Here is an 18,601-nt window from a genome sequence, read left to right as displayed (position 1 = left end):
CGGCAGGTCTTGTGCTTCACATGACACGACATTTCACTCTGCCCTCACTTCAGCTCTGAGGTGTGTGCTGTCCCTGTTTGGTAGGTCAGCATGTGGTGGCTAAGGGGGGTTAAGTACCTGTCCAGGGACACACAGCCCATGTGGGGTAGAATCAGGATGCGAACCCCACTCCATCTGACTCCGAAGGCCATGCACAGAGCCACTCTGCTGTGCTGCTTTCACCCGGCTCAGTAATATGTGTAGCAAACACGAGAGCTCTTCAGGCTGAGGCTTGCTTCGTCATGGTCCTCCACCTTGGTCCTTTAATTGGAGAAATAAATACTTTTTTGTTGGCTTTTAATTTCAAAAATCTTGATTAAGTTTCTTTTAAGATTTTACTTATTTGAGACAGAGAGAAAACAAGCAGGAAAGAGAGGCAGAGGGAGAAGCAGGCTGCCTGGGGAGCAGGGAGCCCGATGCGGGACTCGATCCCAGGACCCTAAGATCATGACCTGTGCTGAAGGCAGACGCCCAACTGAGCCACCCATGCACCCCAAACCCTGATTACGTTTCTTAATAGTTTCTTTTGTGGCAGACATCTTTGCTTTGAGATCACTGAGACAAGACTTTCTTTAAAGTTTGTTCAAAAATAAAAGCTGAGCTCCTGGGCGGCTCAGTTTGTTAAGCATCTGCCTTTGGCTCAGGTCATGATCTCAGGGTCCTGGGATGGAGCCCTGCATTAGGCTCTTGGCTAAGCAGGGAGCCTGCTTCTCCCTCTCCCTCTACTCCTCCCCCTGCTTGTGCTCTCTCTCTCTCTCTCCCTTTCCCTTTCAAATAAATTTTAAAAATATTTCAAAAATAAATAAATAAATAAATAAAAACAAAAGATAGGGACAAGAAGGAGAGAGTCTGCATCTACTTGCAAACAAACCCTCTGTGGATGACAAGTCCTGAGCAGCTGGGAAGGGGAGGGCTACATCCCCCAGAATTCTGGTGTGCACCATCCAAGAAACTTTTCTTTTTGGAGGCTCACCTGAGTTGTTGTTTTTTTTTTTTTTAACCCCTGTTGAGTATAGTTTAGCAGAAGACTCAGGCATTAGACCCTCCTGGAGTACAGTCCTCTCTTCCCCCATGTATTAGTAAGACAACTCTACTTATTTCTCTCTGCTGTGAGATCCCTGTCTTGACTGATTTTTTTATGTGTGCAAATGTATTAGATCACTTATATTATGATATTTTAAAATTATGTGCATTGTGGCTTATCACATGTTTAATGTATTAGTTTACACGTACACATAACTTCTTACTGTATAATTTTCACACGTTGCAATCCATACTCATAATCATCTTTCTACTCACGTTTTGTCAGAGGTGGAATCATTACAGATTGTTGTAGGTAGGAGAATGGGGGGCTCTGGAGCAGTGAGCTTGTTCCTCAAAACCCTCTTCCACCACAAAAGTCCCATACGTAGAGGCTCAACACTCACAATTTATACTAAATCTCTTTCCATATAGATTTACAGCCATCACAGAAAGGAAGGAATAGAAAACCCTTTGAGACAATTCAAACCATTCACCCTGCATATATTGGTGAAAAATCTCAGTCGGGGCACACTTGCCTAAAATGGCATGGCGCCTTGTCAGGGTTTATGCCGGCTGGGTTCTCGGGGAAGCAGACGCTGAAGTGAAGTTAGGATTCCTAAGTGCTTATCAGAGGATTACCTCTGTGAAGGAAAAAGCAGAAGGATGTGTGACTGGGCAGAGAAGAAGCAAATAATAATGCCGACCTGAAAACATCTCAGCCAACCCAACGGGAGGTTCTAAAACAAAGACCACCCAATGGAAGAGCCCTACTTGGGGCAGAAATGACCAAGCTGTGTCGCATGGCCATGTTCAATGGCTGTCTGTATGGATCCCGAAACGTCTCACCACCAGAGGCTCCCAGCTAAGCCCTGTCTTCAGAGCCGGGCAGGGAGGCCTTCCTTGAAGGGATACGTGAGCAGATGATGCACGTCTGTGTTTGCCACACGACTCAAATTTGCCCTCAGTAGGTTCCATACCTGTTCTGGAGGAACAGGAATAGGACTTCAGTGACTTCATAATAATAGTAATGCTTATTTTTATTCATTGAAAAGTAGGAGTATTGCCTTGATAGATACGCGACAAATGCCAAAAAAGGAAAAAAAATATACTTGTATATATGCCAGATGGCTTTTCATTAAAATATTTTACAGCGGGCACTTGGGCAAGCTATTGGAAATGGCCTAAGGTGTCTCCAGAGTGGAGGTCAGTGAACTCAGGACAGCCCCTTGGATTTCCATTAGCGAGTAGTTAGATGAAGCAATAAATAAATTATTATTAAGCACTTTGCAAATATAGTGTTATGCAAATGCTAAATAATCATAATAATATAGTAGTGTGCTGATCTTGATAAACGGGTCGGCTTCCATGTCATTTAAAATGGATGGCGCAGCAGTGTCTGTGAAGATGAATGAGGTCCGGGCTCACCTCACTCCGTAATGAGCACGGTGTCCTCTGCTGGGAGGCTCGGGCCTCCTCGTCAGTGGCTGCCTTCTCCTCTGGCCTCTGTGGGACAATTAGTGGAGGAGAGGGGGATGCAGCTTGGAGGGGGTAGGACAAGGCTCCGGTGCAGCGATGGGGAAGGTGGCCTCCGGTGAGTGCACGTGGATTTGCATTTCTGAGAAGTCAGGGCTCTTGGCCAAGAGGGATGGGGGCAGGGGATTAACATTTATTGAGTGCCTCCTGTGACCCAGACACTGTGCTCAGTGCTCTGTTTATTATCTCATTTATCCTCCAGGCCAGCACATTAAGGTAATAGAGGAATGGAATAAAGCAGAATGCATCACTGTTTTCTGTAGAAAAGCAGAAAGACTGGCCTCAGTGGTGGAGCTGCTGTCTTCTTTTTTGCATTCCGGCCAGCAGAAGGACCTGGAAGGTGGGGAGAGTCCCCCCAGGGAACCAGAGAAGGCTTGACCCCTTGATGCGCCACAGCCCCCACACGCTGGGGCCTCTCAGGACACACATTCTTGCGATGAGAGAGTCCCTCTCTCCTTTGGGGCTACACCTGGGTTAATGGCTCTCCTTGCCCCTCGCTGTGACCCTGATGCCCCAGGGGCTGCAGAGCACAGGGAACCTCATTTGGACCTTTCCAGTACCTTCCCAAAACACAGCAGACCTTGATAAAGGGTTCCTGTGAGCCACATACTCCATTGAGGGGTTTATGCTTACCATCTCATTGAATTCTCACGGGGTCCCCAAGACGCAGGATTTATTGTCCCTAACATCCTCATCACCTCAAGGAAGAACATGAAGATTTGGGTAAGTAACTCGCCAAAAGTCAGACGACTATTCACGGAGGAGGAGATGAGTTCCAGGTTGGTCAACAAAGTGGTAGAATCTTGTTATACTGGGTGGACTCCGAGGTCCTTGGGGATGCTTGGGGATTTGTTTATTTTTTGCCCATCACTGGGCTGTGTTCTTAATAATGACTAATTACCTTTTGTTTAACATGTCAGATTTTGAGGGTATAAAAGTAGCTCAAGGGTTTGCTTTTTTTTTAAGAAATAGCTTTATTGAGCATAAGTGTCATAAAATAAACTGCACATAGTTGAAGTATACAATTTGGTTAGTTTTGACAGACATAAGCACCAGTGACGCCATCACTGCAATCAAGATGATGAACATGTCCATCTCCTCCAAAAGTTTCCTTTTCCGTAATCCATCCCTCCCACCCCTCCTCACCCGATACCCTCCCCAGGCCACACTGATCTGTTTCCTGTCACTATTGTTAGTTTGCTTCTTCTAAGGTTTTGTATAAATGGAATCATGCAGTCTATGCTCTTTTCTTTGGGTCTGGTTTCTTTCACTCAGCATAATTATTTTGAGATTCATCCAAGTGTTTTCTTTTCCTTTGTTTTATTTACAGAGGCATAAGGACTTTGAATAATTTGTATGTATTTTATTTAATTTTAGCTTTGGATTCGGCCCAGAGTTCAAATTCCAGCTCTGTCACTTACTGTGTGTGTGCCAAGGGGCAAATCTCTTAACCTCTCCATGGTTCAATTTTCTCATCTGTGAGATGGGTATAACAAACACCCCATTGTGGGGTTCTTGTGAGGGTTAGATGGAGTAGGGTAGGTAAGGTGAATAGTGCAGGATCTGTACATGGTAAGAACTTGTTTTTACGATTCAAATAGAAATTTTTAACAATAAAGACAATATTTTCATCCAAATCTCTTTGACATGCCTCAGGTTTTCAATACCAAGTAATAGAATAATAGTAGGCAAGAACTACTATTTGGCCAGGTAGAAGGCCAATTGTGACATATAATCCTCAAAGAAACCTGTGAAGTATGTGGGTTCATATTTATGCCCACTTAGAGAGGAGGAAACTGAGACAGATGAGAGGTATGGTCATTTTCTATTCTCACCAATAGTAGGTGGTAGATTCAGCATTTGAACTGAAGCAGTCTGGCTCAAGACCCTGTATTATTTTCCATTATGATCTGGCTACCTTTTGGTATGCAGTGACATCATCCACAAACAAACACTAAGGTTTCACATTTTTTAAAAAGTATTTATTTTTTTATTTTTGAGAGGAGAGAGGGAGCATGAGTGGAGGGGCAGAGGGAGAGAGCAAGAATCCCCAGCGGACTCCCCACTGAGTTCAGAGCCCCATGCAGGGCTGTCTCAACAATCCTCAGATCATGACCAAAAGTCCGATGCTTACCCAACTGAGCCACACAAGCAGCCCTAAGGGTTCACATTTTAGGGAAAAAAAAAAATCTAGATACGAAGACCATACCAATAACTAAATAAAAATTAGAAAAATGGCTAATGGAAGAATAAAATGATAGTCAGGACACCCACCAATTATTATTAAGGGATACCAAATATTTCAAATGTATTTTGGGCATATACTTGCAATTTGGAATTGTGAATGGTGATCCACACCTGATTCTAGGTTTCAGCCATAAGTGAGTCAAAGACAAGGAATCCACAAAGAAGAAACTATGGCACCCAGAACCTATTCTGTCTTTCCCAGAAACACTGGGAAAACTTCTGAGTGTCTTATGTTTGAGCCTCAGGTTTAAAGCCAGCCAAGAGTGCAGCCCCGTCACTGAGCATGTGGTGTGGCTGCACGGTCCCACCTGAGCAGGAGGTACTCACCTCAAGTTTGAGGTTGCAGTTGTCAATTTAGAGCCCCTTGGAATACTTGTTATTATAGAATAGAGAAACTCGGTTACATTAAGTACAGTAATAGATACTCACTAAAGATCTGTAATTTCGTCTAATAGAAGGAGGGACATTTTAATTCAGTTCAGGTGAGTGAGTCTTTCTTATTTGTCTGACAGAGAATCTGCTTTGAGATACTCCTTTCTGGAGTAAGTGATAGAGATTGAAGGATACAAATAAATTAATTTCAGTGCTAAGAAAGGCTTGCATTCAAAGGATATTTAGAAAGCAGAATCAATGGAGTGTGTATACCTAGAAGGAGGCATGAAGGGAAGATCAGGGTCCTCACTTTGAGAACTGTGAGCCACTCACAAAGAAAGAAAATTAGGATACACAGATTTTATAAAACAGGTAATGAGGATGATTTCTGGCATCTCCATCTGAGGTGTAATAGGAGATCCAGGGGGACACTTCCAACAAGTAGTTGTGTTTCTGGATCCTGAGCTCTGGTGAGAGGTCAAGGTTGCAGAGAAAGGTGTGTGTCATCAACATTTAGGATGTCGATGAGGCTGTAGGAGTGGATGAGGTCTCCCTGCGTGGGTGTGTGGAGTGGAAGCAGATGGTCAATACAGTGATGGAGAAAATACGGTTGACCAGATACCAGAATCAGAAGGCATATTACAGTCATGGGAATGGGACAATAAACCATAAAGATCTTTCCTTTGCCAACTCTTTCAAAATTTGTTCAGCATACGCTATTTATTCACTGTGAATAGATGGAAGCTCTAATCCAAATCCCATTGAACAGCAGGAAAAAGGAGCCCAAGTAAACAGGAGCCTGCCCTGGGTGTGGTCCTTTACCTACTAGTTGGGGTAGAAGCACTTTGGGTGGCGGATGATGGACAGAGGTGCAGGTGGAATAGAATAGCTCCTTTGTTGCATTAAATACAAATCTGGCATAAACAATAGTATCTTCCTAAACCTGTCTTTCGTCAAGGATGGAGAAACTTGAGATACTGAACTGAAAAGAAGGCTTGTTTTTCCTGTTTCCTACTTGTGTGCTGTCCTCCTGCTACCTTAAACCATCGCTTCTCCTCTCCTCATAGCCCTGCTTCTCTATCGTTCAGCTAACAAACACATGTTGAGCACCTTCTATGCGGAGACTCTGTGTGAAGTGCTAGGGCACAAAGAGGAAGGGTATTTGGTTCCTGCCATTGAGAAGCAGAGAGTACACTCAGTGGTAGTGTGCTAATTATCAAAACCGTCTCATTGGTGTAGTCCTTTGCAGGTGTCAAAGAACTGTCATCTACAATATATTGTTGGCATTCTACAACACGGGGGTGGAGGAAGTAGGGCAGTGATGATTATTACTATGCATCAGTAGCTGAGACGCAGAAGTAGAATGACTTGGGGAAGGGCAGTCGGTGGCTGAGATCCAGATCTTTTGGCCAAGAGTTCTTTCTGCTAAGGGGAACGTTTTCCCCGGCACTCTCATCCTGGGCACCTTGCCTTTGCAATTTCCTGGTTGTCTATTTTATCTCTTTCAGCTGACAAATTTGACAGGTCCTTGGGGAATACTGACTCCAGAATAACTTGCCTTTGGTCAAGTGCTAAATCCCATAGGTGTAGGACAGACTTTGGAGGAGCCACCATCGCTGTCCCTGCCCCCCCAACCCCCACTGTTTGTCTGGAGGGAAGTATGCTTATCAGCTCTGTACGTACCAGGGAGCAGCTAGCAAAACCAAATTAGCTCAAACTGGCTGCCTTTCAGGTCAGCTAATTAAATTAGCTATTGTTGCATTACTGATAAGGACAGTTTGGAAAAGGAAAAAAGCCACTCATCCCAGCAGCCATAACACTAAAGCCAAGAAAATGTGTTAATGGGAACACTCGGAAATGAAACCCCTCAGACGAGCAGCAGTACCTGGGGGGTCTTTGGTAGTCTGTTCTCCTGGCCATCTGCTCCCAGCTCAGTACTCCCAGCCCTCTCTGGCTCTGGTCCTTGTGGGCACTGCTGGTACCCAGCTGCAGCCAGGGAAACCCTTTCCTCTCCCCACACCGTGAGCCCATCTTCCTGGGAGTCTGCAGAGAAGTGAGGATTTTTCTGGGAGAGAACAGCTTACTCTTGTTTACTACCATTGGATCTCTCCATTGTATAAAAGCTGGTTGGTGTTTTCAAAGAGCCCTTGAGAGAAAGAAAGAAAGGAAGAAAGAAAGAAAGAAAGAAAGAAAGAAAGAAAGAAAGAAAGAAAGAAAGAAAGAAAGAAAGAAAGAAAGAAAGGAAGGAAGGAAGGAAGGAAGGAAAAAGAAAGAAGGAAGAAGGAAGGAAGGAAGGAAGGAAGGAAGGAAGGAAGGAAAGAAAGACATAGGGAGGGAGGGAAGGAAGGAAAAAAAGAAGGGAAGGAGGGAGAGAGGGAAGGAGGGAGAAAGGAAGAAAAGGAGTGAAGGAGGGAAGAGGGAGGAAGAAGGAGGAGGAAAAGTCCTAAAAGCTTACACTTTTCCTTTTTTAGGAAAAAAGTCCTAAAAGCTTATACTGGCTACTTCCCAGTGTCTGCCCCTTGCTAACACCATCTCCACCATTCCGGGCAGTGTTGGTGAAGGTGTGACTAAATTGGCCGCCATCCTAGGTGAATTTGCACACAGAATCTACCCTACTCCATTAGCCTCCCTCCTAGGACTCCAGGTCTTGAGCAGAAAGATGCAAGGTCAAAGTGCCAGGAGCTCATTTGCTTCAGCAGCAGAACCTCAAGGAGAACTGCCCGGAGCCTGCAGCCCTCCCCCAGCCGCCCGCCCCCCACAGCCCTGCCCACCTCGCTGTCCCGGTTCTGTCTCCTGCCAGGACTGATTGTCTAGGCTTCCCAAAGTTCTCTGAGTGAACTGACAACTTTCCCATTCATTCCTTTTCTGCTTCAAAGAACCAGAGTCTGTTGCACCCAATCCAAATGGTCTCAAGATTGTTTAGTCCAACCCCCTTCTCTAACAGCTGAGGCTGAGGACCAGAGAGACTGAGTGATTTTCTCAAACTCACACAGATGGTAATTGGCAGATCTGGGGCCAGAGCCCAGACTTCCAAAGCCATGAACTCATGCTGCCCTAATCCAGGGCTCACTGTGCAGAAAGTGAAGGTGACTCCAGGGATCCCACCTGAGAGTCAGTCCTCCCCCGCAGGAGAGCCTGGGAAGTTCTCATTGCTTTCCCTCCTTTTCATGACCCCCTTCTTTTCTTCTTCTTCTTGTTGTTCTTTTTTTTTTAATGGCAGGAGGGTGTGATGGTGGGGGGTGGGGTGGGGGATTTACGAAAAAAAATTCATTGGAATTCACATATGATGCAATTAAGCATCTCAAAGTATACAATTCAGGGTTATTTGCAGGACTTACAATGTTGTACAGCAAGAGGCATTCCAAAATTCCAAAACATTTTCATCATCCCACAGAGACCCCATACTCACTCCTCGAGTCGCTCCTCGTACTTCCCACCCCCCTCACCTGGTAACCTCTGATCTGCTTCCTGCCTCTATGGATTTGCCTATAACAGATGTAGGATGTTAAAGATGTGCTTTCGTGTTGGGCTTCTCTCACTCAGGTCTCTCTCAAGGTCCATCTATGTGGTCGCATGAAACCCTGCTGCATTGCTTTTCAGGGCTGAATAATATTCTAGGGCAGGGCTATAGCGCATCATCCATTGACCTATTCATGGGAATTTGAGTTGTTTCCACCTTTTGGTTTTTATGATATTGTGGCTGTAAACATCCGTGTGCATGCAAGTTTCCGGGTTGAGACATGTTTTCATTTCTCCTGGGCATATACCTACGAGTGGAAGTGCTGGGTCCTGCAGTAACTCAATGTTTAACTTTTGGAGACGAAGCCAGATCATTTTCCACAGCATATTCCTACCGGAGGTCTTGACCTGACTATGCCCTGCTTGTCTCTGTGCCCGGTTCAGAGCCTGCATCTTGTCGGGGTTACAATGGAGGAAATGTTTTATGATCTTAAAAGAAGCCATTAAAGGGACAATGATCTCTTCGGAGAAAAATAAGTGCCAATTTTTATGTGTTAAGTGTTATAAGGCGGGTGTGAAGTCTTGGGGGTGGAAGGGTGACACAGGTCTTATTCCACAGGGAGGTGAACTTGGAGCTCTCAGGATAACAGGAAGGAAGGAGGAGGAAAAGTGGAAGGAAGAAGGGAGACAGAAAAGGAGCCTAAAAAGGAGCAGAAAGCTGAGTCCTGGGTACTGGGGGATGGGAATCCTTCTAAACTTGGCTTCCCAGAATTCTCCTGCAAAAGATACTATACTTTCAAATACTGGGAATAGATGCTTTTCCTCATGACGGTGGCTCCTAATTCTGAAGAAGGGGTTACATTACATTGGGCGTGAAGTGGTGTGAGACAGAAGCAAAATTCAAGGAGTCTCTAAGAGGCTGAGAGGCACGGACATAAGCAAACAGCCCCCCTCTTTGCCACACCTCCCTGGTGCCTACCTTGGATTAGCAGAAATCTGGGAGAGGACATCAGCCTTATCCAAGCCATGGGATTACCCCAGATGGGACAGGGATGACTCCCTATTCTTTTGATTAGGTAAATTCTGTTTCAGATTTTTCATATCATGGGATAACATCCTTCTGAGAGAAAACACGTGAAATATAAACCTATTGTTACAGTTGTCCAGTGTAAGGTCATGCAGGCAGTGTCTACTCTCATTATGAAATGTGGAATTTCTATAGATCAAGCGTATTCTTAAACCCTCAACACCCAGAGCTGGAGTACTTTCTACTGAATTAATGAACACTGACATTGAGGGAGGCAGTGATATCAAGGACAGGAACAGCTGGACTTATTTTATAGGGCAGCTTGTAATTATAATTGGAAAAATAACATGTATGCTATGCTATCAGATACATGCTTACTCTATTTTTTTAAAGATTTTATTTACTTATTCATGAGAGACAGAGAGAGAGAGAGAGAGGGAGAGAGCGAGAGAGAGAGGCAGAGACACAGGCAGAGGGAGAAGCAGGCTCCATGCAGGGAGCCCGACGTGGGACTCGATCCCAGGATCACGCCCTGGGCCGAAGGTGGACGCTCAACCACTGAGCCACCCCAGGCGTCCCTGCATGCTTACTTTAAATTTCAAGATTTATTTCTTTATTTTAAAGAGAGTAGAAAGAGAATGTGAGCAGGAAGGGCAGAAGGAGGAGGAGGGAGAAACCTCAAGCAGACTCCCCCCTGGGTGCAGAGCCGGATGCGGGGCTCGATCCCATGACCCTGAGATCATGACCTGAACCAAAACCAAGAGCTGGTCACCCAGCTGACTGCACCACCCAGGCGCCCTCATATTTATTTTTAATTTAGAAATACATTCTCTAAGTCTACTTTCTTTATCTGCAGACAAGAAAGTTCAACTGTCTTCTCTCCCTTAAGCTCTGGCATTCTAAGCTAAATGGGGAATTACAAACAGTAGTGAACTCCATGGGAAATTACAACAGTTAGTGAATTGGGTGTATTTACTGACATAATTGATTTTAAAAAATCGTCCAAGCCCTTAAGATAAAGATATAAGGGGGGGAAAAAACTTGCTAGAGAAGCTGTTCTAAGAGACGTTGGTCCCCAAATCAAGCTCTCCCCTCCGTGCTCATTATGAGGTGTGCTGAAAGGAAGTTGAGGCCCCCACTGCTTGCGGGTGGGGTGCTGATTCCATGCATAATATGTTACTGAGAAGACGCTGTCAGTGCCTCTGACCCAGAAGAGATCAGTCTCCTGAGAGTGTCAATCAATTGTTATATTGGGAATTTGATGGAAAGAAGTAGCCTACCCCTGGGCAAATGGACACCCTCATAGGGTCCAGTAAAGTGGAATATAATTCTTGCTTATTTTCCTTGTATAAAATAACATGAAATCATTGCACAAAATGTAAAAGTGGGAAAATATTGTAATTCTATTACCCTAACACAGTAATACTCATTTTCTGACATTCATCTCTCTGTGCTATTATATATGTTTGTAATTAATGTTTTGGCAATTTGTCAATAGATGGGTTTATTGCAAAAAGCTTGTCAGCCTGAGCTTGACATATGATTCAGAAGTTAGGATTCTGGTTCTTTTCGCAACTTGATTAGATGTTCTTTCTCTCCTCTTGATCCCCTGGCCACCAAATCAAATACAGATGCCCTTCCTCCCCTTCTGTAGGGACTGGGGATAAAGCTTCATGTCTGTGGGGTGATATTAGCTATTCAGAGACAGGTACACATTAAACTTTAGAAACATTATTAACTTTTGAAAAGACTACTTTTTAAAAGATTTTATATAAAAAAATAAAATAAATAATAAATACAAAATAAATAAAATATAAGATTTTATATCTAAGCAATCTCGACACCCAACATGAGGCTCAACCTTACAACCCCATAATCAAGAGTCACACGCTACAGACTGAACCAACCAGGTGCCTCCAAAACTATTTTTATTCTCTGAAAATGCTTTTGTATTAAAGCCTGGTTCTGTGTATACATAGATTCATTAAAAGAGGAGACAGTTCAGTAATGCTCCCTCTTCAACCTTTGTTGATGCATACTAGGATCAGGAGAGGCCATCCTTTATCAATTGTCTTTAGATGGAAACATAAAAATGAGGTGCAGAGGAAAACTGCTGGACTCAAATTAAGAGCCTGTAGATTTAAGCTCTAAGTTTGCAATTGATCATTGCTTCATCTGTAAAACACGGGTAATAATAATTTTCACAGGGTTGTTATGAAGATTTAACAAACTAATGTAAGAGAATGTGCTACACAAATGATCCGCTTGTTTTCCTTATGAAGAAATTATAAACAGTTACTCCACTGAACTCTTCCTAATATTTATCACAGAGAATTTTTTCCCACGTTATATGAATGAAAAAGTAACTTCCATTTTTGATGGCCGATGAGCCATTTCCTGCATCATCTAGGGCTGGGCCTTTTCCTTCTCCTACTATTTTCAGCTGGTTAGCTGCTCGTTGAGATCTTGCCAGAGGGTGGGCAAAAGAAATAAAAGCTGAAATCGGTCAATTTGACTCTTTGATAGCAGCCCTGATGAAAGATTTGTGGAAGAGGGTGTTGAAGTTGTGAGTTAAACTGGGATTTTACCTTCTTACCAGGAAATTGCAAGAACCTACTGATCGTTTGGATGTCCTGGTGGTGACAGCTACTCCTCTCCTCTTGACTGAAGAAATGTCTTCCTCTACGCGGAAAGTGGTCTGTCTTCCAGAATGACACATATTGACTTTTGAAGGAGTAAGAGGATACCCGCTGGCCAGTCGTATCAGCCCGAACATCTCTGGTGAGCCGTGGGCTGGCAGATGTTGCAAGTAGATGGCTGTTGCATCAACAGAATCCCAAAGCAATAATCACTCTTCTTTCTATTCCCCACTAATCCGGGAATCAAAAAATCACCTGTAAGCATTTACCATGCACTGCCATATAATATAAAATGTGGTGAGTACCTAGCTATAGAAGGCAACTTCTTAACCCTCAATAAAATTATAATGCATTAAGAAAGCGAGAGTTGTGCATGCGAAAATACAACCGACTACATGGGGAGAAGATCTTGAACACATTTAGAGCATCTCCCACCTGCCAGTCCCTGTGCAAGGTGCTGTATGTGTATTAGTTTATCTAGTCCCCACCACATCCCTGAGAGGCATTCCTATCCTTGTCCTGTGGATGATGCTGCTGGGAGGTAGAGATGTTTAATAACTTGCTCAAGGTTACGTAGCCAGAAAAGTGTGGAGCCTGTTTTCAAGCTTAGATGTGTCTAGCTCCACAGAATATGCTCTGTTACTAACCCTCTGACACAGACAGAAGTCAGAGCTCAGAGACATCGTCTGGGTAGATGGGTCAGGACAAGATGCTTTTAAAATGCCCCTCAGTAAAATACACTGATGAAGTTTACCAAGTCCATTAATTGGTTTGGGAGAGATTTCTGGCCCGAGAGTAAATATCTGGATTCTGGAGGCCGGGGTGGTGGAGTGGAAATGACAGCACTCTGGTCACAGCTCAGCCACCACCTGCATGTGTTCACCTGAGCATGTTGCTTCCCTCTTGTAGGCTTTTGTGTCATCATCTGTAACAGAGAGCGTTTCTGGATTCTCCAAGGTTGCTCCCACTCCATCACTGGGCAGGTGTATGGTATACTAGCTTCGAAGTCAAGTAGACTTGAGTTTGAATCCTGACCCTATCTTCAAGAGGTGTTCTGTTGGGCAAGTCATTTAACCATCTGTACAATGAACGTAATAATACCTACCTCAAGGTCTTTGCCTTTATTGCTCCTCTTTGGAATGGTCTTCTGTTATTCAGTTATTCACAGAGGTCACCCTTTTACCTCCTTCAGGGCTTCACTCAGCTTACTTTTTTAGTGAAACTTTCCTTGGACATGACATCTACACTTGCAAACCACCTGGCATTTCCTGTCTTCTTTCCTCATTTTATTATTCTCCTTAACACCTGACACCTAACACACTATATATAGCACTTAAGAATCTTATTTATTGCTTGTTTCTCACCTCTAGAATGTAAGCTCTATAAGGGCAGGGTGTTTTGTATTCTTTACTGCTGTATCTCCAGTTTCTAGAATGATTTAGGTGCTTAATAAATATTTGTTGCATAAATGACTGGTTGTTGTGAGGATAATATGAGTGATGTGCTTTGCACAGAGTCCAGCACTAGCAAATACTCTACACACAGTACCTGTCTGTTTCCATTACAATTTCATTATTACTTTGCCATGCCTCGGTGTTCTCTTCCCCTCCAGATAATCTGGGATGAACATTCTGATCCTTTTGGTAATGTGAAAGCCTGACTTTGTTTAGATCAATCTAGAAGCAAGAGTAATTATCCATTGTGGGGGAAATTTTAAAAAGAGGCTTTGCCTAGTAGCTCTTTCAAATAACTAAAGGTGTGGTCACAGGGATAGAAATTCCAGGAAGCATATTTCTGCTACATAAGAAATGGTCTCTAAAACTGGTTGTCTAATGATGATAAAAGCTGTCTCAGGAGGTAATGAACTGCTCATGCATAGAGGTCTCCTAGAAGCTGGATAGCCACATCTCAATGACCCTGGGTATAATTATTGTAATGAAAGACAACTTGGAATCCAGCGAGGGAGATTATGCACTTAGAGCGCCATGGAGATGGTTGGTAAAACATGGCATCTCTAGGGGCAAGATGGAGAAGTAGCCAATAAAAATGTCGCTGGATCTGTACAATTGAAGAAACCAAGGATCCATGATCAGGAGGCTGAGCACAGCCACCTCAACTACAAGTCAAAATCTCTTACCCAGCTTCCAGACATGAGTCATTTTTCAGACCCAGGACCCACTGACAGTAGGAATGGCTGAGGCTCCAGGTGGAAAAAACTTCTCAAATATCATAGTATGTATATATGGTAATGATTTTCCAAGTTCTTCCCCCAAAGGTCCTTGGCTCTCTTCAGATAAGCATACGCTGGGGGAGGAAGACTACTGAAGCATTTGAAGGCTCTTAGGCCTCAAGCCGACATTGATGTCTGGAACTGAGATAAATATCATGGATGTGTTGTTAGAGTACAAGTCCTAGGTCTGGTCCTTACTGCATTCTCTAGGTCCATGAACCCAACCTTGGTAATTTCCTCAGTCCCTAAATAAATGATTACAATGCCTAAACTTGATAGTTGATAGAAACCTCACACAGTTCCTTGGTCTGTGAGGTAAGAGCTATTGTAATGAGGAAGACCTGCTACAAGTTTCTGAACCTTCTCTTCCTCTACTTTGTGTGGTAAAAGAAGTGGACTGAAGTAAAGATACATAGAGACTCATGGGCATGGTGAAGGGCATGGCTAGTGTTTGGGGGCCTGGAAGAAGCGAGATTTAAGATCAGAAATAAGGAGATCCTGGGAAGACATATATGAATGGACTCATGGGTGTGGAACCATCCCTTCTTCAATGATTATCAGAGGAGATTCATCACAGAAGAAGCACTCAACAGCCAATTAGACAGAATGACTTCTCAAGTTGATATCAGCCTGTTTATATCATTGGCCACTCCAGTGTTAGCACAATGGGCCCATAAATGGAATGCTCACGGCAGCAGGGAACATGCATGGACTTCCATCCACCAAGCCTAATCTAGATACTGCCATTGTCAAATGTCTATGTAGCAACATCGACCAAACTGAACTCTCCAACCTCCCCTCAAATGGCACCATCCCAAGGAGACAAATCAACCACTTGATAGCAACTTAACAACCTGGAATCCCTTCTACTCCATAAAAGGCAAAAATGCAGCTTGACTGGAACCTACAGATATCCCACATTTGGGTTTGTCTTTCCTGCCTTCAAGGCCTTAGCTAGTACCACTCTTTGAGAGCTTCTAAAATCTACTAGCACAGGATTCCACATAATATTGCATTGGACCAAGAAACCTACTTCATAGCAAAGGAGGGGTGGCAGTAAGCACAGGATCCTGGGGTCTGCTTTCCCTATGATATTCAACATCATCCAGATGCAACTAGCAGGAGAGAGAGGATAAAATGGATTTCTGAAGAAAGCACCAATTTGGAGATGATACCTTGCAATGATGGAGCTCCTTTTTCCAGAACACACTGTACATCCTAAATCAATGGTCATGATATGGTGCTGGATCCCTGGGATGTAGAATGCATGAATCTGAGACCAAAGGGTAGAAGTCAAAGGGATCGTACTTCCATGACTCCCAGTGACCTACGTGGTGGGCAGTGGAGGGGGGTGGGGGGCAGTTGTGTGCTCCTTTCCCATACTTCTGGTCTCTGTGAGTTTGGAAGTCTGGTTCACAAAGGAGAAATACTTCTCCCAGAAGATGAGACAAGTGCCATTGGGCTAGAAGTTGCAGCTGCTGTCTAGGCACATTGGGCCCTTTGTGAGGAAAGACCAGCAGGTAAGGAAAGCAGTCAGGGGTAACTGATCCTGGTCAGAGAGTGTTGCTGTTATCAGTTGGATTGGGGAAGAATAGGTTTGGCGGTTGGTGGTTCTGGTCACCACACTTTCACACATGGTGCACAGTGTACATATACACATGCATATGCATGTACACGCACACATACATATACACAGGTGTGCACACACGCATGTGTGTGTGGTTCTATCGGTTCTGTTTCCCTGGAGAACCCTGACTACTACAGTGCTCTAGGCAATGCCTGACAGATGAGGCCCAGCTCAACGTGTGTATGACACATTCTTTTCCGGCTTATGACAAACCTTCCCAAAGCCACTTCTAGCCCAGGTCCTCCACATCCACCCCAGGGGAGTGGGATTTTCTGCTGCAATTCAGCCCTGGCACCTCCTGGTAGAGTCCTCCCCGCTCTGGTGGAGGATTTTTTCTGTCCCAGGATGCTCACCCCGTTGGCCTTCCCCTTCTCTTTTCACATGACCTGTCATTCTTTCCAATTTTAGGTGTTCTCTAGTAGGAGAGGTGATCCTGCACCGAGCAGACCCTATTAAATTCCTCTCTTACATGTTCAGCAGTTTTCCTGTTGAGGCCTGCGGTATTTCAAAAGTTAGTTCTTCTTAGGGAAAATAGGTGGGAGCTCAAGATGGAGGAGGGGACCATGGGTTGTATACCATTTGAACTAGTTCATCCTTTTTATTATTCTATTCTATTGTTGTACGGATGACCCTTTGGATGACATTTTAATTATGATGGCTCATACAGAAACTATCTCTGTTGTTCCAAAAAGGGCAATAAAAATTGCTGAATTTGTTTGAAAGCTTCTGGTTCACATGTGCAAATAATAAAAAAAATGGAGAAACCCCGAGTAAGGCAAGAGCTGAGAAACCTGCCTCCTGCATCCCCCCCCCCTTAAATGTGCCTCAACCTTCACCTTAAAAGAACAGATGGGAAAGCTGATGTTGGCAGCTACGAAACATTGTCCAGGTCTCTTATCTGTTTCAAGCCTCCACTGCTGCCCTCTCCCATTTCCACTGGCTCAGGCATCCCTGGGATGCTTAACCCATATTTCCAAGCACTGATATCTGTAGGGTTGGATGCAGCTTCCTTGGGCTGGTGAAGGGTTTGGGGGAAGTTAGTGGTGTGGCCGTGGAGTGTGCTTGGCTCAGTCTTCTCTTCCTAGTGAGAGCTTATAACGCCACTTCCCATGGGCATACTAATCTTCCATTGAACTTTGGTTTTGGAAGATGACCTTTACAACATTATCGAGTAACATGCTGATACTTGGGGTTCTTCTGTAAGCTGCAACCAGATTGCCCTCACTCTTCCTGGATGGATTATATGAACACACACACACACACACACACAGCGCCTTTTACACGTGATGGTCAGCCTTCCAGAACCTCTTGAGGCTGGTAGGACTATCTCTAAATGCGCTCTGTATAAATGAGGCTGGACTTGGGCCAGGTTTTGTGACGATGGGGCCTGGAGACAGGATGAAGTCCGGCAGTTAGGCAAAGACAGGTGCCACCAACACACCTGCATCCAGCCTGGTACTTGGTGCAATGAGCCTGCAGTGCTTTTAAATCATTCTTTGAGCTTTGGAAAATGGGTCTCCTGCCTAAGCTGTGTCTGGCCTCATTCATCTGACATGTAAATCTCCCCACATGTAAGGAGAGCTACTTCCCCCTTGACAACTGGAAGAGTGCGGGGCCGCTTGCATGTTAGTAGGTGGGGCCTGAAGGTGGTAAAGATGGAGAGACAGTAGAGAGAGAAACAAGGACATCCCACTGCCTCCTCTTTCCCACTCACAGGCATGAGCATGGCACACAACGTGTGCACCGTGCCCACCTTCTTCTCACGCATTAGCTTGAGGTCTGATGTTCTTGAGAGCGTCACAGCCTGGAAGTGAGATGGAATAGGATTTAGGGGCCCTGAAATGGTTTGGATTGAATTCTTCTGTTATTTAATTTTTCACATCCTTGTATTTTATCTCCTGACCTTGACCAGCTTCCTGAGGTGGTCCACCTGCCATGGCTGCCTCTGTGACCCCACCTCTGCCAAAGCACAACGCAAATGTGTTTGCTGTTCTCATTTATGTGTGAATAAGACCAGGAAGAAGACCGTGGGTGAAACTGGGGCTGAGAATTTGCCAGGATTCCCCCCAAATCTGATCTTCCCCAGGATTTATGGAATACTTTCATTTTGAGGGTCATTTTTTCTCTGTCTGTTAATGTACTTTCTCTCTGGGCATTCATTTTCTGGAAGAGGCCTGGACTGCTTTCCTGGAGTTTGGGGAGTCAGAAGGGATCTCAAAGCTCATTTTCTCTAATTCCCTACTTACCAGATGAATCCCCATTATTCATTGAATCATCCCAGTGGCCCCTAAGATGGGAGCTGTTGCGCCATCCCATGGAGCAGAACACTAAGTACCAGGGAGATGGTGCCATTTGCAGGACCACATAGATGGTCAGTAATGAGGTCAAAGGTTGGCCCAGTCACC

At 44.4% G+C, this 18,601-nt stretch overlaps 1 protein-coding gene across 2 annotated transcripts in view; it reads left to right on the top strand.

Annotated features, from left to right (window-relative positions):
* PBX1 (PBX homeobox 1) overlaps positions 1-13,811 on the top strand; it is a 325,781-nt gene extending 311,970 nt beyond the window's left edge. For both annotated transcript variants that reach the window (XM_025420906.3, XM_025420902.3), the window contains one exon: positions 12,300-13,811. Coding sequence is in view for 1 of the 2 variants with exons in the window: in XM_025420902.3 (XP_025276687.1) it covers positions 12,300-12,320 (21 nt within the window). In the remaining variant the exon portion in view is untranslated. The remainder of the gene's footprint in view (positions 1-12,299) is intronic.
* The last annotated feature ends 4,790 nt before the right edge of the window (positions 13,812-18,601 follow it).

This window comes from Canis lupus, chromosome 38 (assembly GCF_003254725.2).
Source record: "Canis lupus dingo isolate Sandy chromosome 38, ASM325472v2, whole genome shotgun sequence".
NCBI classification, from domain to species: domain Eukaryota; kingdom Metazoa; phylum Chordata; class Mammalia; order Carnivora; family Canidae; genus Canis; species Canis lupus.
Note: the sequence above shows the minus strand (reverse complement) of the source record. Positions and strands in the feature narration are given on the sequence as shown.